Source organism: Mycteria americana, chromosome Z (genome assembly GCF_035582795.1).
Source record: "Mycteria americana isolate JAX WOST 10 ecotype Jacksonville Zoo and Gardens chromosome Z, USCA_MyAme_1.0, whole genome shotgun sequence".
NCBI lineage: Eukaryota > Metazoa > Chordata > Aves > Ciconiiformes > Ciconiidae > Mycteria > Mycteria americana.
This window is the reverse complement of record NC_134396.1, coordinates 69,302,493-69,327,187: the sequence shown is the minus strand read 5'-3', so window position 1 is coordinate 69,327,187 and position 24,695 is coordinate 69,302,493. Positions and strand designations below refer to the sequence as shown.

General features: G+C 45.1%; 1 protein-coding gene and 1 long non-coding RNA gene across 3 annotated transcripts; one reads left to right on the top strand and one right to left on the bottom strand.

The window, feature by feature from the left end:
• Nucleotides 1-564: 564 nt before the first annotated feature.
• Nucleotides 565-3,147, bottom strand: LOC142421967 (uncharacterized). 2 transcript variants are annotated; one of them, XR_012779021.1, is made up of 3 exons: nt 2,994-3,147; nt 1,425-2,441; nt 565-1,231 (listed from the first exon to the last, which is right to left on the bottom strand). It is a non-coding gene; the product is annotated as an uncharacterized LOC142421967 (long non-coding RNA). The 2 variants fall into 2 exon arrangements; XR_012779020.1 differs by having other exon boundaries at nt 1,425-2,224.
• HSDL2 (hydroxysteroid dehydrogenase like 2) lies at nt 3,132-21,000 on the top strand. The gene is made up of 11 exons (XM_075527246.1): nt 3,132-3,275; nt 7,979-8,142; nt 8,579-8,677; nt 8,801-8,915; nt 11,391-11,494; nt 12,464-12,562; nt 17,560-17,754; nt 18,258-18,329; nt 19,365-19,562; nt 20,110-20,238; nt 20,692-21,000. The coding sequence occupies exons 1-11, from the start codon at nt 3,259-3,261 to the stop codon at nt 20,802-20,804; spliced, it is 1,305 nt and encodes a 434-aa protein (XP_075383361.1). The 5' UTR covers nt 3,132-3,258; the 3' UTR covers nt 20,805-21,000.
• Nucleotides 21,001-24,695: the final 3,695 nt, after the last annotated feature.

The window sequence follows — 24,695 nt, the reverse complement described above, 5'->3', positions numbered from 1 at the left end:
CAAAATAAGGCACTGATTATAAACCATGACAGTTTTGAAGTCCTATGGAAGGTAACATTCTTTCCCCAGCTTTAAGTGCTGAGGTTCCGCAGCCACTTCCATAAATCATACTCTCCAAATGAGAGAAGTGTTTTTGCCAAATATCTTGAATGGAGTCCAAGTTCTTGGGATTAAAAAAAAAAAACACAACCAACTTGAAATCCAGAGAGCATTCACTATCACCAGAAATGATCAACTTGTATAAACAGTGCTTTCCATACCACATCTTTCTATCTTTACTGCTACCATCAAAACTAGAAGCCTCTTAAAGTTGCAATGGGAAAAATTTGAAGATGAGAAACTGTGTCATTAGCTGGTAAGTAGTAATATACACATTGTTCTGGGCAACAAAAAAAACCAGTTTTGAGTTGGGGAAATTGCAACCAATTTAATTTATTATCAATTAATATAAATATGTAATTATTTTGTTATTAAGAAATAAAAACAAATAAACACTCAGAAAAACCCACCTCAACTCCCTTCTGCACACCTCTGCTCCACCCTCCTTATTTATTTCTAATAAATTCTTGAAGTTTGAGCCAAATTCAGGAATCGCTTCTAGCAGCAGCATACCCCGAAATTTTCTTAGCCTTAGTTGTTAGGTATCCAAATGTTATTTAATATTCCAATCAAATAGTGGTGTGTTTAAGGGGAATATTTGAAATATAACGATTCTTCTGCTAAAAATTCTCTTCTTAATATGTTGAAATAACAGCTCATTAGGGTGCACATTTGTTAACAGTGAACAGATGGAGGAAATACCATACAGGCCATGGGACAGGAGTATCAGTGATCTACATCCCTGGTGTGCTGGGTGATCTTGGACAAGTGGTTTTCCTCTGCTTGCCTCACTTTCCACCTGAAAATTTGGATGTTTCTACCTATTTCTATATTCATTTTGAGATACCTTCATTGAAAACAGTGCTTAAGACTTGAGTGATGATAAAATGCCAAATGCCACTCAAATATAGAGAAGGCAGGAAGGGCAGAAGCAGGTTTGCTGGGATTGTCAGGTGGAGGAGACACTGTTTTCAGAGCCCATCGCTGGCCTGAAAGATCTTCGCACTGTCTTGAGGACACTCAGGGCCCAGCTGACATCGCTCACTAGGACCATTCTTGCTACCTCCTTCTGAACGGCTGCATTTTCCTCATCACCTTCCTCAGGGGAAGCCAGCTCAGCCACGGGTGAAGGCTGGGGAATGAGAAACAGTTGGCAGAGCAGGGCACCAGCAGAGACGGCGGTCCACAATGGCAGGGGCAGCAGTGGCAGCCAGGGAGGTCTTGCTGCAATGCCACGGCAGTGGTTGCATAAATTAAAAGGCTGATGGGCAAAATACCTGACCCCGTAAAGTTAAAGAAGTAGTTTTCGAGAGAGATGGGCGTACCACGTTCTCCTGCGAGTAGCCGTGGGGGTCAGGGGCTAGCTCTGCTCCAGGGTGAATGCTGCACCGACAGAGGGAAGGGCAGTTTGGAGGGGGGAGCCTCCCCCACCGCGGGACCGCGGGCACTGAGACGCAGGGGTGCTCAGCCCATGGTAAACCTGTGCTCCCCTGCTGCTCGTCACCTGGAGCGAGGGGGGTGAGCTGCGGGGCCAATGCGCAGGCACCAGCAAAACTGCAGAAAGCCAAGGCGCGAGCCTTCCAGCTTCTCTAGCGCCCTTCCACATGCTCTCTGCTTCTCGTGCTAAAAAGCCTGCCGGGAGGTAAACTGACCCTCCCGGTGTAGAAAAAAGCCCCATCGCTCCATTTCCCCTGTTAAATGCTGGAGAGAAAAAAACACTTGAGGGGAAGAAGGCTGCACGTGATGCCTAGGGGCTTCTCCTGCAGGTACTTCTGTGCATGGCTGAAACCAGCAGCTCTCTACACAGGCACCACGGCTCACTTACTTACACGGAGCTCATTGCAGGCATGAGGCTTACGATCCTGGCACGGAGCTGTCGCAGCCAAGCCCTGCGTCCCCCCGTACTTGGGCCGAGTGGCTGGAGAGAGGCTGAAGGAGAGTCGTGCCTGAGGAAGATCTTCTCAGCAACGCGGTTTTGCTTCTTCCATCTGCGCAGGATGCCAACCTTGGGAAAGCAAGCGGCGTGAAAGACGTTCCAGTTGCAAAGCGTTCTGACAGCCCGCGGCCCCTTTGGCGCGGTCATGCGTCGTTCCTACAGGAGTCTGCAGCTCTGTGACAATGGGAACTGCAGTGACACCAACACAACAACTGTCATTACGTCAACACACAAGGACTAGCGCATCTGCTTATGGCTTAACTTGACATCTCTTTAAGTCACTAAAAGCGTCCCTCTCAATTCTTACAGTGGGATCAGACCGGCCGGGTGAGTTTGCCTTCCGGCATCGGCTCCCTGTGAAACCCAAATCCCTCTTGGGATGTTGCACAGGATCTCTGCATGAAAGCTGAAGGGGGAAAGGCAAGCCAAAGGTGGACGCTGGTGGAAGACCTGCCAACCGCAGCGACAGGCGGGCAGCACGGCAAGGGCAGGAGGAGGTCAGAGCCTCCTGAGGGAGGAGGAGATGATGTGGGAAGAGTTATGTGCGGATGTGGCGGTGCAGGATTTGGAGGCGAGGGCCGACCTGGCAGTTACTGTGAAATAAGAGAGGGACTAGGAGAGGAGGTGAAGGAGGGGACAGGTATGGTTGGGCGAGCAGAAGACAGACGATCCTGCCGCAGGCATTTTGATGAACTGGGGAGGCAGAAGGTGAGATGGAGGCAAAGGCTCCAGTGATCTGAGCGGGACTGGAATAGAGTTCAGTTCAAAGCGAAATTTTGCCCATCCAGCAGAGATCGGAAGGATGTTGGAAACCACTCGACTCCACTCTTTCTTTCCATGTAGGTCCCTATCTAACCTCAGCTTGTCTTACGTCCCTCGACCCGGCCGCCCCCGCTCTCCTCATCCTCGCTCGCACAGCCGGGCACCCTCCTACCCGGCCGCGCCTGCCCGGACTCACGGGGCCGCCTCCCGCGGCCTGCAGCGCCCCTGGGGCCGCGGCTCAGCCCCCGCCTCGCCGGCAGGCGCACCCCGGCCCCGGCAGCCCCGCTCCTCGCTCCTCATACGTGCCCGGGCGCGCCGGGAAGCGCCGCAGCCCTGCTGCTGCCCTTCACCGTCGCCCGACCGCTCCGCCCCTCGCCGCCGCGGCGGCTGCGCGAAGCGGGGCGGCCCCAGCGGCCTTCCCGGGCCTGCTCCCCGCCCCGGGGGCCGCTACCCGCGACGCCATGCTGCCCAACACGGGGTAAGCCGCCCCAGACCTCCCCTGTCTTTCCGCGCCCCCCGCTGGCGCAGACACCCCCAAGCCTCGCCCCAGGCCGCCGCTTCCCGCTCCTCAGGCGGCGGCAGCGGCGGGCAGGGCCGCGGGGGCCGGGGCGAGGCTGAGGTAAAAGCCGCGGCTGAGGCTGAGGTAAAAGCCGCGGCTTTTCAGCCACCGCAGGCCTCTCGGGGCGGGGAGCGAGGTGGGCTTCGGCCGTGGTCCGTCGTGGTGCCGGGGTGGTTTGCTGGGCGCTCACCTCGGCGCTGGTTTGCTTTCCCCTCCGAGCGGGTTACGCTTGTAAGCGCAGGAGAGCGCTTACAAGCCCCTGAAAGTGAGTTATTACACCGGAGGATAGGCATGCCCGTGTAATGGTGGGCTTTTCTAGTCGTGGGTAGCGCTGCCCTGCCCCACTGGGCGCAGCCCGCCGCCCCCGCTCGTCTCTGGCGGGTTTGTGAGGGGGCTTTGCTCGCAGCGCGGGTCGCGCCGTCCTCCGGTCGCCTGCCTTGCTTGTGCAACGTGCGGTGACATCGCAGGTCCGGGTCGAGGAGTTCTCCACGGCAGAGAGCCTGGAAGCAAGTCCAGGAGATAAGGGGGCAGGTGGGGACTGGCAGAGGTCCTGGAAATCTTCGTGAGGATCGTTAGTCACTGTCCTTGAGCGGAGCGTTTTGCAATGGAAATAGTTACTGGAGGACTTTCCTCTAAATTGCATAGTGTATCTGTTATTTTATATATATTAAACTATTTCTTTCTCTTTCTCTTATTCCAAGCCAGTACCTTCTTACCTGACAATCAAATTTTCTTCCAGTATAGGATCTTAATTTAGAGGCATTTTCTGCCTTTCTTTAGAGCTAGCACTGCTAACAGCCAGGAAGATAAGTTGGTATTATTTGTTCCTGTATGTTATAAACAGGATTATTCATTAAATTCCTAATGTATGTCTAAGCAAGCTGTAAAAAGTATCCCTGATGTGGCCTGCAGGTTTCTGTAATAGCAGTCATGCCTGGTGAGAAAGGAACCTGTTTCATTTTTTCAAGATCCCTAAGACTGCAGAGCACAGAGGTAAATTTGACATTTTCTGTCTTATTACCAGAATTCAACTTCAATGGAAGCAATAAAGAGCGACCTTCACGATACAGGTCATAAGCAATTTTAGATGAGCACATGCTTTAAAAACTTGTGAACTGTTGGACTGCTAAGTGAATTAAGAAATAAATCCGAAGTCTTGCAAGCTTCTCAGCTTGCTTAGGAGAGTAAGATGCTCTAAATTCTGGGCAGTTCTTTTGGGGACGCTGAATAAACATTTTAAGAGGTTGGTGCATCTGGCTTTGTGGGTGCTGTCACACCAGCTTGCAGAGGGTAAATGCAACTTCTTAAGTGAGACACGATTAGAAGTAAAATTAAGGAAGAAGCAAGAATGTTTTTAAAAAAGTAAAAGGAGTGTGAGAGACAGTATCAAGTCAGCTCAATGTTTCAGAAGGGGTGAAGTGAAAATTATTTTTTTCTGTTATTAGGGCTTTGCTTATTTTGGTGAACACTGTTTCTGTGGGCTGTAGGAACATAATTGGAGATTGTGGAGCTAGAATTGAAGGAAAGGAGCTCCAGAGAATTAATGTACTCAGTGGTGATTGCAAGCCTAGGGAGAAAAAGGAGTTTTATGTAGGCTAGTGATACAGTTGTGCTGAGAAAAAAGACAACTGGAAGGTGATGGCCAGTGTAGGAAAGGTTGGAGGGGAAAACTAGGGAGAGTGTAACTGGAATGAATAGAATATGTTCCCTGACATTTTGAGTAGCATAATAATTTGGGGAAAGGAATTGAATCTGCAGCTGGACTCTTCTAGATTGGATCATTGGATAATTCAGGTTGGGAGGGACCTTGAGAGGTCTCCAGTCCAACCTTCTGCAGAAAGCCAGGTCAGCTGGGAGATCAGACAGGGTTGCTTTGTCCATTTGGGTCTTGAAAACCTCCAAGGCTGGAAACAGTTCCGTCCCCTGCTCTGTTGCCTGGCTGTCATCATGGGGAGGACAGTCTGAACCTCTCCAGTTCGAACCTTTCTTCTTTCAGTTTGAAAGGGCCTGTTGTGTCTATCCTCCTGCACTGCACCACAGCATGTATGCTTGGCTCCATCTCATCAATCACTGCATAGGTATTGGGGGGCTGCTGCTAGGTCCCCCCGAAGCTGTTCTCCAGGCTGAACTGGTCCTCTCACACAAGTGCTGAGCCTCCAGCCATCTCTGTCTCCCTTCGCGAAACTTGTTCCCATTTGTCAACACATACCTTGTATTGAGGGACCCACAACTTGTCACAGGATGTAAGTGTGGTCTTATGAATGCCAAATAGAGGGGCATAATCCCTTCCCTCAGTCTTCTGTTTATGGTGTTCTTACAGCCCAGGGTGCCGCTGGCCTCTGTTGCCAGGCACACTGCTGGCTCATGCTCAGCTTGCTCTCTGCCAAGTCCCCCAAGGCCTTTTCAGGAGAGTGCTCCCTGGCCATTCAGTCCCCAGCCTGTGTTGTTCCAGGGACTCTTTCTTTGCAGGTGCAGGACTGTGCATCTGTCCTTGCTGAATTTCACGAGGCTTCTGTTCATTTAGCCTGTTGGGGACCCTCTGGATAGCAGCCCTGCCCTCAAGCTTGTGAACCAGTTGTCGTCCACCCCCAGGGCATTTTGTCACCTTCTTCATGTTGTTGATAAAGATATTAAACAGGACAGGTCCAGGAGTAGAGGTGGTACCCCACTTGTTACCGGTCTCTTGGCAGAGTATGACTTACTAACCACCACCCTCTGAGACTGACCAGCCAACTAGTTTTTTACCCGTCAGGTTGTGCACCAATCCAGACCATAGTACCTTAAATTGGATGCAAAAGTATTGTGAGAGGTGGCATTGAAAGCCTTGCTTTCACCCACCCCACTGAGCAAAGGACCTGCTTTTACTACCAGTGTAGCAGCAGAAGCCCCTGTGCCTTTGATGTCCTTCACAAGTCTCAGCTGCAGGTGGACTTTGGTTTTTCTGACACCACCCTGACATACATGGGTGGTATTTCTAATTCCTCCTTCGTGGCCTGTCCTTGCTCCTGCTCCCTGTATGACACCTTTGTACATGGGAGTTGAGTCATGAGTTCCCTGCATAACCATGCCGGTCTCCTGATAGATCTACTTGTCTTCCTGAATGGACCACTCTTGCTCCTGGAGGGGCTTAAAGCCCTGTCAGCGTTCCTTAGCTTTGTTCTCCTTCAGAGCTGCCTCTTGCTGGACCCCATTTACCTCTTCCCTGACTAAGGTGGAGTCCGCTGACCTCATATTGGTTGGTTGAAGGTAGAAGCCACGTTCTGGCCTTATTTGACTGAGTTTTACAGTCTGACTATGTATTGCAGAGGTGAACTTTCCTCACTGTGCATGTGACTTGACTCTCAGCAGCAGTGTTTTGTGATTCACTGTGCTGTTTTGAGATTTTTCTTCCTATGCCTCTCTAGGACCCAATTTTGCAGAGGAAAGCTGTTTGAAATGGCACCTGCAGGGCTTCACTGACTTCTGGGACCCTGCAGATGCCTAACTGTGCCACTGTAGGGGAAGATCCCTCCCCTTCCCTGCCCCATCTTATTTTTCTGCCTTCTGAAAGCAAACACTTACCCTCCTAGAGAGTGTTTTAGAGTGGGATGCTCTCGGATTGGAGGGGAAAAACAGACCTGGAGAAAGAGGAGTAAGTCGAGTCTGGCCCAGACTGAAAGGAAAACTAATGCAAGCTTGGAGGCTGGTGTATAACATTTGTGATGCAAGTGAAAAGTGAAGTTGCTGTAGCACATAGTTTATGCATTCTTTAACTGGGGTTGAAAACTTGGACCTCTTGTTTTTTTCCACTGAGTTACAGAAAGCAACATAAGCGTTATGCAGAACACAAATGCACATTCCTTCATGTGGAAAACCTGTGGTCCAAGAGGCTTTATTGTTGAATATGCTTTAAACTGGAGTTGATCTTTTGCTTTTCAAAAATTCAGTGACATCGTTTGTGTCAGCCAGACATCTTTCTGACACTCTAAAACTTTTTAGTTTCTCCAGAGGTTTTTATTGGACCCATTTTTGCGGGGGACCCATTGGATTAAATGTAGTTACTGGGAGACTATTGAGCTTAGTGTAAAACCTTTAAGAGAAATAATTGCCATTTCTGAAAATCAAGTTTTTGGCACTTGTGTGTGGCACCCTGCATTGGCATTGTGGTTCTGGACTGGAACTTTATATCACATTGAGACAGCAGTTTTTTGTGTTTAGACGACTTTGACTAGTAAATTACAGAGAGATGCGTAGGTGTGTTGTTTCATTAGAAACTGGCATTTTGTTTTTACAACTTAAGCCTTTTCCATTGTTGGAGAACGTAGCAGCTCTGTTGTAAACAGTGTGTTGGATTGTTTTGCAAAAAGGGAGAAATGTAATTGGGTGACCTGTGTAACCTTCTTGCTTTATAGTGTTTGCAAGCTTGGAGAGGGGTCTTACCTTCAGTGGTACTGTGCTTTGCTGTAGCTGTAGCCAGTCCTTTTGTATTTAGGGGCTGCTTTCTTAGTAAAATGATGAAGGCATTTGTCTGGTTGGAAGACTGCTCTAGTTACTTTTGCCCTTAGAGTGCTAAAAGTCAATGATTTACAGGTTTTGCTTTGTTCTCCCTCTTCTTTACCCTCCACTTCCCCCTTCACCTTTAGGAAACTAGCAGGATGCACTCTCTTCATCACGGGCGCAAGCCGGGGCATTGGCAAAGCCATTGCTTTGAAAGCTGCCAAGGATGGTGCAAACATTGTGATAGCTGCCAAGACAGCTGAGCCCCATCCTACTCTTCCAGGGACTATCTACACTGCTGCAGCAGAGAGTAAGTTGTAATAAATGAGGGTGGGCTTCAGGTGTTGGGCTGGGCGTATGCCCTAGGTTAATTGTCATACCTGAGTGGAAAACTGCATAGACTCTCTTAGCTCCAATTCACCTTTAATAAAATAAGCTTAGTGCTTCTCTTGCCTCCCAGGAATGCTGGGAGGTATTAAAATATTACTGTAATGAAGATGTATGTGTATAGATGTGAAAATGCTATGTTAATTGAGATCTATGTGTGTACCATACACATTCTCAGAGTTAAGATTTGGTATTGGCTTCTCTATTCTTTACGCAACATGTAAAAAGGTTGCAATTTGAGAGTGCGATTTTCAATGCCTTCTTGAAGCATGTCATTGAATGAGAGATTCTCAGTAGGTTCACGCTATTTGTTCCATCTGAGAGGAAATTTTTAAATGTTTAATTTTTTAATTGTGCAGTTGAAGCGGCTGGAGGAAAGGCTTTGCCATGCGTCGTTAATGTGAGGGAAGAACAGCAAATTATTAATGCTGTGGAGAAAGCTGTGAAGACTTTTGGAGGTATGTTAAGGTGTGGAGATGTTAACAGGCAGATTGTTCAAACAAAAAGAGAAAAGAACAGCCTGCCTTACTCGTGCTTTTTGTCTTTAAATGCTAATGTGAAATGGCTTATTTTAAAACCAGGGATTGATATTTTGGTGAACAATGCAAGCGCCATCTCTTTGACTGGCACTTTGGAAACAGAAACGAAGAAGGTCAATCTTATGATGGATGTCAATGTACGAGGAACCTACCTTACGTAAGTGTTGAGAGAGGGAAGCAAAGTAATTGTAACAAAATGTATGATGTTACCTCAGTTTTTCTGAGAAATTGCGTGGCTGTCTTGCTACCCTAGAGTTGGAGTGCAAGTATTCAACATGTGCTGACAGGAAATTGCTCAGTTATTGGCCAACTGATTTGAAATTAATATTTGCAAGGATTAATTGCAAGCTGGAGTAAACAAAACCTTATTACTGTAGTCATTAAGTGTTCACAAGCTCCTTCCATGGAGGTAGGAAGCAGAAACTAGTTTATTTCAAATGGAGCTCCAGCTTGGCTTTGCTAAATGCTGTCTGCTTTTTAATTTCAAGCAAAATTACTAACTCTTTGTATACATCAAGTGCAACATCTTGTTTTTCAGCTTTCTTCTCTTAAGCTTCTTTCTCATCTTTAGAGACAGTATATTAACTTACCATAGTTAAAAGAGAAATGTTAAAGATGTAACTTCATGATCTAAAGTGTTCTCTGCCTACTTTCAGCTTATCGATTCTATCATTTATTTAAATTAGCATACCAAGATTTGGTTTCACAATTCCTCTGGTCCTTATTTTGCTCATTTTTGGAAATGGATTCAGTAGGTGGGATCAATTTTATATTTACAGGCTATCATTTAGAGTTGCTGTGTTTTAAAATGAAAACTTTGATTTTGACAGGGTTGTGTTTAAAAAAAAAAAAAACAACCAAACCCTTAGGATGATGCAGATTCTCTAAATTCAGTTGTTGCTTGATGTGATCAGGAGCTTTTGTATCAAAGTTTTAACTAGAATAGTGTCTGTCATTCTCCTTTGTGCAGATGAATCTGGTTATCAGATATTATGATTATATCCCTTAATGTTCTTTTGCTAAGAATCAGTGAAGGGATTTGCCATTAGAATAGTGTAAAAACACACATGAATAGCAGCTTTCTGAATTAGAGAGACACATGCACAGCATGCAGATAGCATGAAGAAAGAAGGAGGGTGGAAGAAAGACTCTGCCTGCAGAGTGGGATTTCTGCACTTCCACCCCGTGATGTCTGCTTTTGAAAGGCTATAAGTGTAAGTGATTCTGCACTCAGAAGAGAAAATTGGGTTTGGAGCTTGGCATTCTTTGGATATCCAGAGCTCTGGCTCTGTGGATATCTCTTGCTAAATCTCTGAATGGGTTCCACTGTATTGCCAGTGGCAAGCTCCGTTTACCCAGCACCCAACAGCGACAATTATTTTCTTGATGGTGCATCTAGCTATTCCAAATTAACGGAGAATTCTTAGTCATCTTTCCTTTGGGTGCTACTCTGCCTTAAAAACATTAAAAAGCAAGTTCTGTGTTACTGCAAATGGAAGAGTATATGAAAGAGTAATGCCTCTCAAGGGAAGTTACAAACGATCTTTGTCATTGCTTTTATAGCTGTCAATTGGGAAGACCTAGTCAAACATTTCAGCCTTTTCTTCCCCTTGCTTTGTATGTTGCTTCTGCTTGTAATTTGTAGAGATCTGTTTGCAGTTTGATGTTGAGAAAGTTGTAATAGCTAAAAAAATGGTGTCGATTTTTTGGTCTGTGTGGAGGAGGTAGGGAGGATGTGTCCCATCTTACGGCACGTTCTTCGTTCCTGTGCATGAAGAAATTGAGATGTCTGTTAGTGAAACTTGTACGCTGCCACTGGAAAGAGTTGAGATCCCAGGACATTTAAGCAGGTGGTAAATGATTTACTTCAGTACCTTAATGATACTCCAGTTGAAGGTGTCCCTTCTGTGGCTGATAGTATGGGTGGATCCTGTTGAAATGTATGAATAGGTCAGTAGTGTAGTTCACTGCGGTGCTGTTCTCCCTATGAGGCTTGATTAAAAATTCTCCAGGAGAGATCAAATGCAAACATATACCCTAGTGCTAGAAGTCAAATGACAGTTTCTGTAAAGTAAAAGTTGTGATTTACAGATACGTGTAAATTATAAGTTGAATGAAATAGTGACTCTTCCAGTCAGCAGAGAATATGTTTTCAGTTTTGCTTGGAATACTTGTAATAGCCTTTCACTATACAGTATTATTGCTTTAACGTGGTTTTAAAGAAGAAATAAATATGTGATCAGAAGAGAATATATTTATGACTAAATGATGCTCTGCACTATTAATTTTGCTTGTTGCCTCATAGTGTTTTGTTGCCCCTACCAGAACTATTACAAGGAGATTACGGCTTCTGAGCATCTGGAAAATGAGCTTTAGTAGATGCTGCTGCACTGTTTGGGGAATGTGGTCCAGTTAGCAGGAATGAATACTAGGCCTGAGATAAGTGAGCTACAACAGACTTTTTTTGTTGTTGTTCTTTATATCAGTTAAATAATTGATACAGGGACAGGGTCTCAGCTTAGTGTTGGACTTCCATGAAAATGAAAATACTGATCTGCTAGTATGGTTTTTCCTGTAATTATAGGTGTTCCATAAATAAGAGGTGACTGATTTGTCTGAATCTATCTTTCAGATCTAAAACATGCCTTCCCCACTTGAGGAAAAGTAGGAACCCCCATATCCTGAACCTCAGCCCACCTATGAATCTGAATCCCATGTGGTTCAAAAATCATTGTGGTGAGTAGCATTCAGTGCCTTTGTTGTTATTTTTTGAGAAAAAGGTAAATACCTGGTGAAATGTGCAGGAATGCCAGCCCAGAATGCTAGATATTGTATCTTTAGCATTGTAAACAGACTGGCACTAATGGTTCCCCGGAGTGTTTTGTACCTAACCTAAAAGAATTTGTTTTGTGGGAAAACATAGTGCAGCTTTCATAGCCTAATACGTCCTTTATGTTTTCAAGAATGTTTTCAAGGTAAGAGTCTGTGCTTTTTCATGGGAATTCTTAAGACTACAAAATATTTTCTGTTCCAAATAGAGATTGAAACCCAAAATCTGTTTTATTACTGATTCAGTTTCACATTTTATTTAATAGAGAGTAATTTCAATGTTGTTTTTTAAAATGGAAATTAATTTTGAGGTGGGAAAGGGACCCCATTTTGTCTTGAGGTTAATATTGTTCATTTTAAAACTGTAAAAATACCTTTCATTTTTGGACACTTGTCATGTTAAACTCCTCTAGCAAGTCCCAGTTTTTTCCCACAAAAAAATTCCCTTCTCAAAATAGATAAATGACAAGGATTTAGAATTTCCTTCCCCGCACCCACCTTTTGTTTTCTACAGAATACTAGTTTGGTTGTTAGCAGCTAGTATGCCTTAGGCCTCTTGAAAAAATTGAGCACTCTTGTCAGTGTGCTGTGTATAAAAAGCACAACAAAACCACCATACAGCTAGGCTTCAGTCGTCATTTTTGTCAAAACATGCGTAGCTCTCCTTTGACTTGTAGTGAAAAGATGGCAGACTACAGTTGGTGTCTGCTGGGGGTGGTGGGGAGAAGGGAGAGATTTTTACTCTAGGAAGATACTGTTTTGTCCCCAAAAACTTAATTTTCCTTATGAACAAATAATTTGTTTTTTCTTTCCTTCATAATTAAAGTTCTGTTGATAGAGTGTAAATTACTATCTTTTTTATACTTCTTGTCTTAGCTTATACCATTTCTAAATATGGGATGTCCATGTGTGTCTTGGGAATGGCAGAAGAATTTAGAGGAGAAGTTGCTGTCAATGCTTTATGGCCTAAAACAGGTGATCTTTTTTTTTTTTTTAATGGTAGCAAAATCATGATTTCCTGTATTTTGTCTTCTACAGCTTGTTTTATTTGACTTTGATTATACTTAAAACTTCTTCAGGAATTGATTCAGGAGACTGAGCAGTTCTTTTGCATATTCTTTGTTCATCCTGCATGGCTGCTGGTTTTCATTCCTAGTTCTCACCAGACCATTGCCACTTTGATCCAAACTCATCTTCAGCTAGTTTGCAACCCATTCAACCCTGTCAGTTGGCTGAAGCATCTGTGTAGTATTTGGCTTGTCTGTGCTCTTTCTCATGCACCCAGAGTTTTGGTTTGGCCAGAATCACAAAAGTATTAGCGTGCTTTCATTAGCAGGTACGAAACGTCTGTGTATGTAGTACTATTTAGAATTCCTTGCTAGTTAAATTGCCAGAGTGTAGATGGAACTGACAAGATACATACCTCTGTAAATGCAGAAATTATTAAAAAAACCCTGTTCCTAGAAGTTTTGGTGCAGTGGGCCAGCAACCATCTGCTTGCAAGTCACAGGAAATTAGAGCTCTGTGGAAGAAAAACAACTTGATGCTCCCACGTTGTATTAACTTCAATTTGTTGTCTGGGTCAGTGAGGATCAGGGCTGCTGTTCAAGGTTTAGTCAGCTGTTTGCCAAAGAGGCCAGTCTCTTCACTCCAAATACATCTATGTGCAGAAATGATACTGATGTTAAAATCAGTAAAGACAGAGGGTAATCCTGCCCTTTAATGGTGTGAGCCCAGTCATTGTGTTATGAAACATCACAACAGCAGAGTTTATTCCCTTAACTAGTGGAGGGAGGGAAGAAGGAAGAGGAAATAAAAATACGAATCAAGATCCTTTTCTGGGGCTAGTGCTCCAGTGTAAGAAGTGTTTGTACCCAGACACTTTTCAACATTCCTGTTAGGATTTGCAGGTCCCTTTTAACTTCTAGTGTGGAAGCTCTCTTGATTTGCTTCCTCTAAAGTGAGGAATATGAGCAAAACTTAATTATTTCAGACAAAATCAGCTGAGTTTCTTTGCTTAAATACTCTAGTTCATACTCAGTTGAACCCCTGGGTTAGTATGTCTGACAGACCTGGTCCTTTTTCATTGGTCTGGGTGCTTGCATCCTAAATTATCCCAGTAAATGGATGCCTCAGAATTCTGCTCACACGCTGAATTTTGCCCATATAAATATTTTGGTAAGGGATTGACTTTTTGAATTATAATTATATAACCCGTGATAATTATATCATCACAAAACCTGTACTGTCTATTTTGAAGAGGATAAGCTCTTCGTCTCTGGTGTACTGAAGGCAACTGCATGTATAACTTCAGGGTCTGGATTGCCTTCCTGGCAGTGGAGTGAAAGCCCACCTTTCAGGTTTTGGGTCTCTGTTGTATTTTTTTATTTCTGAAGGAGTTAGAAGAAACATGCACTTGTTTCCACATACTTGCTTCTTGAGTGCTCCAGGGAAACCTCAGAAAAGTTTCAATGGAGATTTCCCAGGAGTTATCTTTGTCATCTGGAATAGAGCCATGAACCTTGGTTCCTAAAGCCTTTAGCTCCCGAGGCCTTATGCCCATCCTGCCTGGCTTGTCCCTAAAATGCCACTTCTAAATGGGTTTTATATCTCCTCAGAATCCTACATGTAGGAGTAATTTAATTTTCCACTAGCAGAGGTGACCTTTTATCTACCATTTTGTGGTTTTTGGTCACTGACTGATTAAGCAATGTAAATTGTGTATGAGAGTTAGTGACAGTGAAAGAATTAATCCAGAGTATCTTACTCAGAGAGACGTGGCATCAAGCTGCGGACAACATTACGAATTTAACTTATTTTCTCAGGCAAAAGGTGTTACAAGATTACCCGTGTCTTGTAAACGCACGTATTTACATGCTGCATAGGGACATTATGTGCACCCTCCACAGCATTCTCATTCTTCAACACCTTCTCTCTATGATTCTGGATACGCTGGAGAAAACATCCACTGCTGTTGTGGAAATGAGTGGGTGGTTTTGTGGGTCGCAATGTATTGTTGAAAGCTAAAGAACTCTTCCTGCAGAGACCAGCTGGTTGTACTAGATCTTTATTTTGCAATGTAGGTGGTGTCCCCCCCCATCTGAATAATTTGGCCTCCTGTTTTTCATGGCAAGGGAAAACAGAACCTGGGAGAATTTGTCTACCCACTCATGAAGAAAAATTTTTCAGAGGGATGGCTAACTTTACAGGCAGAAGTTACATTAAGTCTTATGTTGCATAGTTGAATACAATATTTCTTTCCAGTGTTTGCATATGCTGTAGCACTCCAGATGCCAGTAATAGTACCAGTGTCCCAGATACAGTCTGGTATTAAAGGATGTCTGTGATGGTATTAGACTTCTACAAAATCTGACATTCTTACTGGGGGGAAACCCAAACCAAAGTAAGTAGTATCTTTCTCTTGTGCATTAGAGTGCCACTGTGACCTTGGTAACATATTTGTACCTGCAAAAATAAGTAAGAGGGTAACACCGCAGAAGCTGGCACTTGAGTGCAGCTAAGATTTGTTCCCTTCAGGAACCTGCAGAACATGAGACTTGGAAGTGCAGGAAGATGCAGTTTACAAATGACAACGGTATATTCTAATAAATACTTTTTTTAATAAAGACTTGTCTCTGTGAGATGCTGCAAGGTAACTTAAAAAGTAATTAAGCTTTCTATAAAATCAAAGGTATGCAGACAGAGCGTTGTATTTGCTGAATCCATTCTTGCTCATTCAGTTTAAGACTGTTGAAACATTAGATGAGTTCTCAAAGTTTGTATAAATCAGTGATGCCTCTGTGAAAACTGTTGTGCCCTCAGGTATAAAAGAGGATAATAATGTGCAAATTCTCCAGTACAAAAAATGTTCTTTCGAAAGGTTTGTCTTCCAAAAGTGAGAAGGTTAACTACTTTCATGTGGTCACTAGAGAGAGAGAGTTACAGACTTCCATGGTATCTAAAATACAGTTGCAAAGTTCTTAATTAAAAAGCACTATAATCTCATACAAATGTGATTAGCCTCAGTGCTAGTACAGATGCCAGTATCTGTTGATTATCTGACTTTAAACATGTGAAAGTATACTGGTAATAAGATGCCAGGAGCTCTCCATTTATCTAAAAGTGAAAGAGGAAGCCTAACAAAAGGGCAAGGGGCAATCCCATCACTCAGAATGCGTGTGAATAATAGAGGTATCCTGGGACAGAACTGGAAGACTCTTTGTGTGCATTAGAGGAAAACCAGCAGCACTTTATATGAAATAGGTGGAACAATGTGCCGCCAGACTTAGGAGGCAGTACCTGTTTAAAACCTTTTTGCTTCAGTCTGTGTGCATAGGCTTACTGTGCTCAGAAGAATAACAGTTGACACTAACAGAGAAGTAGCAGAAGTGTGGGCCAGGAAAAGCAAACAGGTTAATGAATCCTCAGAATAGTGGAATATATTCAGGTTAACAGAACCTGGTAAATTTCATCAGAGTATGTAAATTCATCAGTATTTATTTCATCAGTAAATTTCATCATTTGACAGAAATATTCTCTGAACTGTTGGTAGTTATTTTAAAAAACCTAAAAGATCTTGCAGGACAGGTCACATTCCAGAGGATCAAAGAATGCAAATTTATTTTCTATCCTTAAAAATGAGAAAAAAACCTAGGGAGACCTAGGTGTATGTACAGTATATCTATTTGCCACTTTTTACTTAGGTGCGTATTTATAGCAGTTCAGTTGATTTGGAAAAAAGAAGCTGAGGTGGTCAAAGGTAAGTGAAACCTAGGGGCTAATCCTCACCACAGAAGAGTAAAATAAGGGAGTCAACAAGGACATGTACCCACTTTTGCACTTTCCTAGAAAACACCTTGACAGGGTCTCCCTGGCCAGCATTGAAGACTGCTGTCCTTTTTCCCAGTTCCTACTTTGGAAGGTGAATGATCCAGCTCAGATAGATGTGTCCTGCACAGTGTGTAATCTTTGCTTTTTAAGGGATGTTGGGATCATTTCTGCATCAAAGCTGCTGTTGCTTTGTGTGGAATGGAAACAGTGAAAGGAGGACAAAAGTGATTTAAAATCAGGTTTATCCCTCTGCTTCCAGGATCTGCCAGCCCCAGGTATAGGAGAGGATTTGCAACTCTGTCGCAAAACTTGGGGGCAGAGCGTTGAGTCTTAAACAGCAGATGGGAAAAAGGCATCAAGCAGAACTGTATGAGGGGAAAACAGTGACATGGCAAATGCCAAAAGCTACAACCAAACAGCCTGTGTGTGGAACAGGATGAAAGAAAAGTGGAATGGGTACCTCAGCCTGGAAGAGCAAATTACAGACTTAGACTAGAACATGCCACAATGTTAGTAGCTCCCTTGGGGGAAGCATAAAGAAGACTAATGGAATGGTGCAGAAGTTAGTAGAATTGGTTAATAAAACAACCAGAAGCTTAAGAGATCTGCATTTTATTCTTGGCTGCTACACAGCCTTTCTGTGGAATATTGAACAAGTTATTTTGAGTTTTTGCTATTTGGTTTCTCATTAACTTAGGAGAGACACTTTGGTATCTCATGGGAGTTACTACAAGGCTAAAATTAAGCATCAAGATTTGCAGTGTGATAATCACCGAAGGAAATACCTCTTAGTGACTGATATATCATATATTCACTTTGAGAAAAATAGTTGTCCTGTTAGTTTTTCATGTCCTGAATAACCTAGAGGAAATCCTGGGGGGGACACTGATAAAGGGATAGAGGGATGTGAATGTCATAAAAAGTCCTGCCCATTATTCCACTTTTGGGTTCCTTTAATAGTTTTCTGTTTTTTACTGGTGCTTGTAGAGAATTATTTGTTGGTTGGTAGTATTTCATAGCTTTGTCTTCCTACAGTTTCCTTTTGCGTGAAAGGAAAACAAAGTTTGTGTACTTGCCAGAGAAATGGGAATTTCGTGTTGTCAGTGTTAAAGCTTTGTTTTCTTGCCCTCCAAACTTTCTAGCCATACATACAGCTGCTATGGATATGCTGGGAGGATCTGGAATAGAAAAACAGTGCAGGAAAACGGACATCCTTGCAGATGCTGCATATTGCATTTTAACAAAACCAAAAAGTTTCACTGGAAACTTCATTATTGATGAAGTTCTGCTGAGAGAAGAAGGAGTTAAGGATTTTGATGTCTATGCAATTGCACCAGGTAAAACAGATCTTTAAGGTGAGAAGTAAGTTCGGGAAGGAGGAGATGGAGGCCGTATGGAGAATACTAATACAGTTTTCTTTCTAGGGGCTCTTAAATTATTCTGTAAAACGTTGCTTTGCTCAGCTTTCAGAACATGCCTTCCTAGAAAGCGTATACGAGTCCACTGAGATTCTAATCATCAAGTGCTTATTAAATTAAAAAAAATACTTTAATGAAAAGACAATGTACCTGCACTGTAGATGTATGTATCACTATTTACCAGCTAGTGAGACGGATTTTTTTTTTTTCCTTCTTCAAATGTTTTTCATTGGAACTTTAAGAGGTTTCTAGGTCAGATTTTAAATGAACCAAACTTTAAACATGTTATTTCATGCTATGTCTTTCCTTCAAATCGTAGTTTATTTACTCATAAACTTGGCTGTAGATTCATACGAAGCAGATTCCTGTTTGTGCTGTCCAACTTTACATGGACTTACTGTTACATTTTTCCTCCCTTTTAGGTCACCCCCTGATGCCTGACTTCTTCTTGGATGTTGAAACTGACATGACAGCTGTGAAACAAGAAAAATATGGTAGGGAAACCACTGTGTAAAAGTTGATAATTTCTGACAATAACAAATGCCCTCTTGATTTCAAGTTGTTTTTTCTTTTTTCTTTTCTCTCAAGAGCTTGGACTCCACTCAAACTATTTGGCAAAAACCCTTTTCTCATTTGGAGGGTATGATTTATGGAAGTGACTTTGTACTTAAAGCTAGGGAAAGAATGTTACCTCCTGCAGGACTTTCATGGTATAAAATCAGTGCCTTATTTTGAAGAATCTTTTTTAACCATTGAATTGTGGTAGTATGAAGGTCACAGGTAAATATGGCTGGAAAAAGAAATTACATCGCAAACAGCACATTTTGCAGGAGTGTCTCATTTGCCTGGCTAAATTTATACAAAAGAATACAATGTAGAGCCTTCATTACTTCTTAGATGAAACTTGCACAGTTTACACAATTTAAATATCTCTTAGATGAAGTGCAGAAATCTTTTTTTAGAAAAGCATCGGTTTTGCTTTTTCAGGATTGCAGTGTGTCAAGTTGCAGGGCAACTAAGAACGCTGAGCAGGTTTCACAGGAGTGCCAACACGGGGAAAAGAGAAGGGCAGAGAAGGCAAAGTTTGAACGGGCCTTTTCCCTTGAAAATGCTATTTGAGCAATCGCACCAGGACTGTTCTGCCAGGGACGGATGGTGTTAGTTCCCTGGGCCTCACAACGCAGGTTATTCAGGCAGGACTCAGAGAATAGTCCTAACGATTTGTTGATAGCCAAGACACCTAAGAGACTTTTGAGAACGTTTTTGGAGGCTGTTGAACTGGATCAGCCTTGTCAATTGCAAATGCTGTCCCTGATTGTTAATATATTGCAGAATTACTGTTAGCGCTCTACGCCTGGTCAGATTCCCAGGTGCCAAAAACATCCTTTCTCAGCATTAATACCAAAATGGGACAACATTCATTTTCCCTACTGTGAAGCTTCGGTCTTTTCAAAGGGAGTTCTCTATGCGCGTTTTCTACGTGCAGTTTTAAAGTGTTTTGCATCTGAAAAGCAATCTGTTTCTTGTAGGTGCTTCCCAAGCATTCAAAGAGGAGAAGAAAGTAAGCGGATCCCAGCACGAAGGCCCAGAGGGAGCTAAGGTTAACGCAGAATCTGCTCCAGCCAAGACGCTGAGTCCTGTTGCAGAAACATTCAGAGTTATTCAGGGGGCAATCAGTGAAGAGTACGTGAGAGCTACTCAGGGTGTCTTTCAGTTTGAACTATCTGGTAAGACCATCACTTGTAAAACCGTGACATGCTCAGGCTCCTAGCAAAGGGCACTCGGTGTTTCAGAGAGAAACGCTCGCCTCTTCAAGCTGATGCCAAAACAGACCCCCTTTTGTTCTGTTCTGTGCGACGCTCCTTCTCGGGACCAACTTCAGCAGGCGCAGGAAGCTGCTGCCACTCGTGGCGTATGCGGGCAGGCTTTGTCACGGTGCTGGCCCTGCGGCACAGGGTTAGCACCACGATAGGCAGGGCTGCTCGCAGGGTCGGGTAAAAAGCGCCAGCTGCCACCAGCTCTGCCAGCAAAGTGCTGCCTTGGGGCTCTTCTGCCCGCGTCCCCGACGCGGGGTGCTGCGGGGCGTCTGCCAGAGGCTGGCTTTGCCTGCACGCAGAACGTGGGGCAAGCGATACCTTCCTGCAGAGCCCCACCAGCGTACATAGAACCGTGTAACTGCTCCAAACGGACGTGGCAGCGGCCGTCTGACGAGGAGGAATAGGGAGGGCGCAGCGCTCTTGGCTGCCTTGTCACCTGTTTTCACTGTCTGTTCAGGTGATGAAGGAGGCACTTGGTATATTGACCTGAAAACCCAGGGTGGGAGCGCTGGTTCCGGAAAGCCTCCTGTGACGGCTGATGTGGTTATGAGCATGTCGAGTGCCGACTTTGTGAAAATGTTCACAGGTGAGTGACCAAGGCATTTGCCAGGGCAGGTGCAGGTACCGGTGCCCAGAAGGCCCTCTGCTGACGGGCCAACGGACAGCCGCCTCGCTTTGTGATCCTGGGATGGAGGAGCTTTTGGCTTTTGGTGGCTGAAGCGAAAGTGTAGGATAGAAGTCCTCAGATTTTTGTGACCTCTTCTGTTCTGTGAACAGGAAGAGCACAGAAGCTCATACTGCTTTGATTAACTAGGTGTTGAAATGTTAGCAGCGCGTGTAGGTTCTGAAAGAATCCAATCTGTTGGACTTCTGTTCTGCACATCTCTACTCTGTGTTTACTAAATGTGCACTGCTTTTACAGCAGAACTTGGTAGCAATACAGCTGCTACGTCTTGCTGTAGTGGCATCACGTTTTCCCTGTGCACAGGCTGTCTCCAGTTCTGTTTCATTTTCTGATGGTTGTGTTTCTTCTTTTTAGGTAAACTAAAGCCAACGCTGGCCTTCATGTCAGGAAAATTAAAGATTAAAGGTAACATGGCACTAGCAATAAAGCTGGAGAAGATGCTGACACAGCTTAACTCTAAACTGTGAGAGGAAAGCCATACTAGCAGAACAGTGGCCTTTCATTTATAACTGCAATGCTGTTTTAAAATGGTAGTCCTCATTTTTCTCTGATACAATATAATAAGTATGGATAAAATGTGATATTTTTAGAGAAGAAATAACTATCTGATTAAGACAAGAAGGTCTTTGTCTGTGATTAAACTAATTCCTTCTGGAGAATACACATATTAGGTTGCAGGTGTTTTGTTTTCTTCTGCTCCTCTGCATCAATGTGGGACACCTGAAGTGAGTTTTTCCCCTGGCATAGGTGCTTGCACACATGTCCCACAAAAAAGTTGTGGGGAGCAAATTTCACCCTGCAGATCTGTTTCTGTGATAGAAGTGCCATGCAGAGATTCCTGAGCTGGCTTAGAAGTAGAAGCAATATGGTCAGTTTAGCAGGGCCCTAATTACCCCTGGTAAATAAACATCTCATTAATTTTTTTTTTTTTTTGCTTTCATGAGTTTATTACCTACACAGACATACCAAGCTGCACAGACATACCAAGTGATATACAAGTTTTCTTTTTGTGCAAAGGTACCCACACACACAGAAACACGCTCCCTTGCCCCTGACTGCCGCAGAGAAGGTGCTGCCTGCCACAGCACCTTCATGTGGCATTATGAGGATTAAGCTACATCACTGCAGCCAGCCACTTTCCCTTCCTTCCCTTTGTCTGGTAAAGATTGAAGCTCACTAGTAAAGGCACGCATGCCCCACTCTGTAAGCGGGTAAGTGTCCACATGGTCTGCAACTTTGTGTGACAGCATCTGCAAAGCCAGATGCACCAACCTCTTAAAATGTTTATTCAGCATCCCCAAAAGAACTGCCCAGAATTTAGAGCATCTTACTCTCCTAAGCAAGCTGAGAAGCTTGCAAGACTTCGGATTTATTTCTTAATTCACTTAGCAGTCCAACAGTTGACAAGATTTTAAAGCACATGCTCATCTAAAATTGCTTATGACCTGTATTGTGAAGGTTGCATCTTTATTGTTTCTATCGCAGTTGAATTCTGGTAATAAGACAGAAAATGTGACATTTACCTCTGTGCCCTGCAGTCTCAGGGATCTTGAAAAAAATGATGATAGGTTCCTTTCTCACCTGGCACGAGGGGCTGGGGGTGTGGAAGGAGGGAGGGAGGGGGAGGCTTACCCCATGTTGGGCAGCACGGCAGCACAGTTCGGGGCCGCCCCAGTGGAAGGGGGCAGCACTGTTGGGCTGTGTGACTGTTCCCAGTCCAGCACCCAACTGGGCTGTGCTCAGCAGTGTGCTCATCCCTGCCAGGGAGCGACCTGTGCTCGGCTGAGCCACCAGCACGGCTGTTGGCCTGGGGCTCCCTGCAATGTCTGTGTGCCCGCTGTGCAGCCCCAACTGCCTTCCCCTGCCCCTGCTGCCAGTGCTGCTGGTCCCAGGGGGCCCTGCCCAAAGGTTTCAGTCTCCACCGGCCAGTATCTGCTTCCCACCCCATCCTGGTGTCTGGGTTGGTAACTGCCCTGTCCCTGACCACTGACCTGCTGACTCCAGAGCAGCATCAGTCTGCACAGTCCGGCCGGCTGAAGGAGAGCTGGAGCACTGGCATGCACCAGGACACGGAAGCAGAAGCTGCGCCTGGAATAGGAGGGAAAGAAGATCCAGCACTGGCAACCAGAGTCCTCTGGAGGAGACCGAACGTCTAAAGTGATAGTGCAGTAATGCACCCATACTACTGGGTGCTGCAATACAATGAAGAAGTGTGTGTGCTCCGCCTCTCTACGAAGTAGAAACCCCTACAGAAAAAAAAAAAAAAAAAAAAAGGCAAATAGTGCCTCAGGGCTGCTTTGGGTGTTAGATCTGGAGAAAGCAACTATCAGCTGTGGCTTGTTCTTGCCTGGATTTGAGGTAGACTCTACTGCATGGAGAGTGCTAGAGACAGAACTTTAGGGAAGCTTTGCTGTGCAATCTGGAGGGAGAATGGTACCAGATCCCACAGCTAAGAACATGGGGAAAGTGTTTCACATTAATACCTATGGGCTGATGCATACGCTGCTGCTTTCCCAGGGGGAGGGACAGCAGACTGAGGCAGCCCTGTGTACAGGTAGGTGTGGCTGGGGAGGAGGCCACCCCAGCTGTATGAACCACAGCTGCAAGGAGAGCGGGGGTGGCCAGGTCAGGGGACATAAGCCAACTTGAGATTAGGTAAGGGCCTACAAGAAATGAAGAGAGGATTTTGCTGCTGGCCTTCCTCAAAACTGCACATGGGGAAGCTACTAATAGGAGTGAATTTGAATGTCTTGCCCTTGAGGATCTCTCAGGGGCCTTGAGGTTTGGACTACAACTTTTTCCCAAATATGAAGCCTTTTTATCTTGAAAAACTAGGTACTAAAGTAACTATCAAGAACAACGCTTGCCTGCAACACAGGATGGGGTTTGTTTTCCAGTATATGGTTCAAGCCTGTTGGCCTTTGAATGTGCCTAGATGCCCATTTGTCACCTTCTGTGGAGTTGAGTGGTTTCCAACATCCTTCCGATCTCTGCTGGATGGGCAAAATTTCGCTTTGAACTGAACTCTATTCCAGTCCCGCTCAGATCACTGGAGCCTTTGCCTCCAGCTCACCTTCTGCCTCCCCAGTTCATCAAAATGCCTGCGGCAGGATCGTCTGTCTTCTGCTCGCCCAACCATACCTGTCCCCTCCTTCACCTCCTCTCCTAGTCCCTCTCTTATTTCACAGTAACTGCAAGGTCGGCCCTCGCCTCCAAGTCCTGCACCGCCACATCCGCACATAACTCTTCCCACATCATCTCCTCCTCCCTCAGGAGGCTCTGACCTCCTCCTGCCCTTGCCGTGCTGCCCGCCTGTCGCTGCGGTTGGCAGGTCTTCCACCAGCGTCCACCTTTGGCTTGCCTTTCCCCCTTCAGCTTTCATGCAGAGATCCTGTGCAACATCCCGAGAGGGATTTGGGTTTCACAGGGAGCCGATGCCGGAAGGCAAACTCACCCGGCCGGTCTGATCCCACTGTAAGAATTGAGAGGGACGCTTTTAGTGACTTAAAGAGATGTCAAGTTAAGCCATAAGCAGATGCGCTAGTCCTTGTGTGTTGACGTAATGACAGTTGTTGTGTTGGTGTCACTGCAGTTCCCATTGTCACAGAGCTGCAGACTCCTGTAGGAACGACGCATGACCGCGCCGAAGGGGCCGTGGGCTGTCAGAACGCTTTGCAACTGGAACGTCTTTCACGCCGCTTGCTTTCCCAAGGTTGGCATCCTGCGCAGATGGAAGAAGCAAAACCGCGTTGTTGAGAAGATCTTCCTCAGGCACAACTCTCCTTCAGCCTCTCTCCAGCCACTCGGCCCAAGTACGGGGGGACGCAGGGCTTGGCTGCGACAGCTCCGTGCCAGGATCGTAAGCCTCATGCCTGCAATGAGCTCCGTGTAAGTGAGCCGTGGTGCCTGTGTAGAGAGCTGCTGGTTTCAGCCATGCACAGAAGTACCTGCAGGAGAAGCCCCTAGGCATCACGTGCAGCCTTCTTCCCCTCAAGTGTTTTTTTCTCTCCAGCATTTAACAGGGGAAATGGAGCGATGGGGCTTTTTTCTACACCGGGAGGGTCAGTTTACCTCCCGGCAGGCTTTTTAGCACGAGAAGCAGAGAGCATGTGGAAGGGCGCTAGAGAAGCTGGAAGGCTCGCGCCTTGGCTTTCTGCAGTTTTGCTGGTGCCTGCGCATTGGCCCCGCAGCTCACCCCCCTCGCTCCAGGGGAGCAGCAGGGGAGCACAGGTTTACCATGGGCTGAGCACCCCTGCGTCTCAGCGCCCGCGGTCCCGCGGTGGGGGAGGCTCCCCCCTCCAAACTGCCCTTCCCTCTGTCGGTGCAGCATTCACCCTGGAGCAGAGCTAGCCCCTGAC

Coding starts and splice junctions, on each gene's coding strand:
- HSDL2 (XM_075527246.1), top strand. Junction 8,916..11,390: donor GTACGAGGAACCTACCTTAC/GTAAGTGTTGAG, acceptor TCTATCTTTCAG/ATCTAAAACATGCCTTCCCC. Junction 20,239..20,691: donor CTTTGTGAAAATGTTCACAG/GTGAGTGACCAA, acceptor TCTTCTTTTTAG/GTAAACTAAAGCCAACGCTG.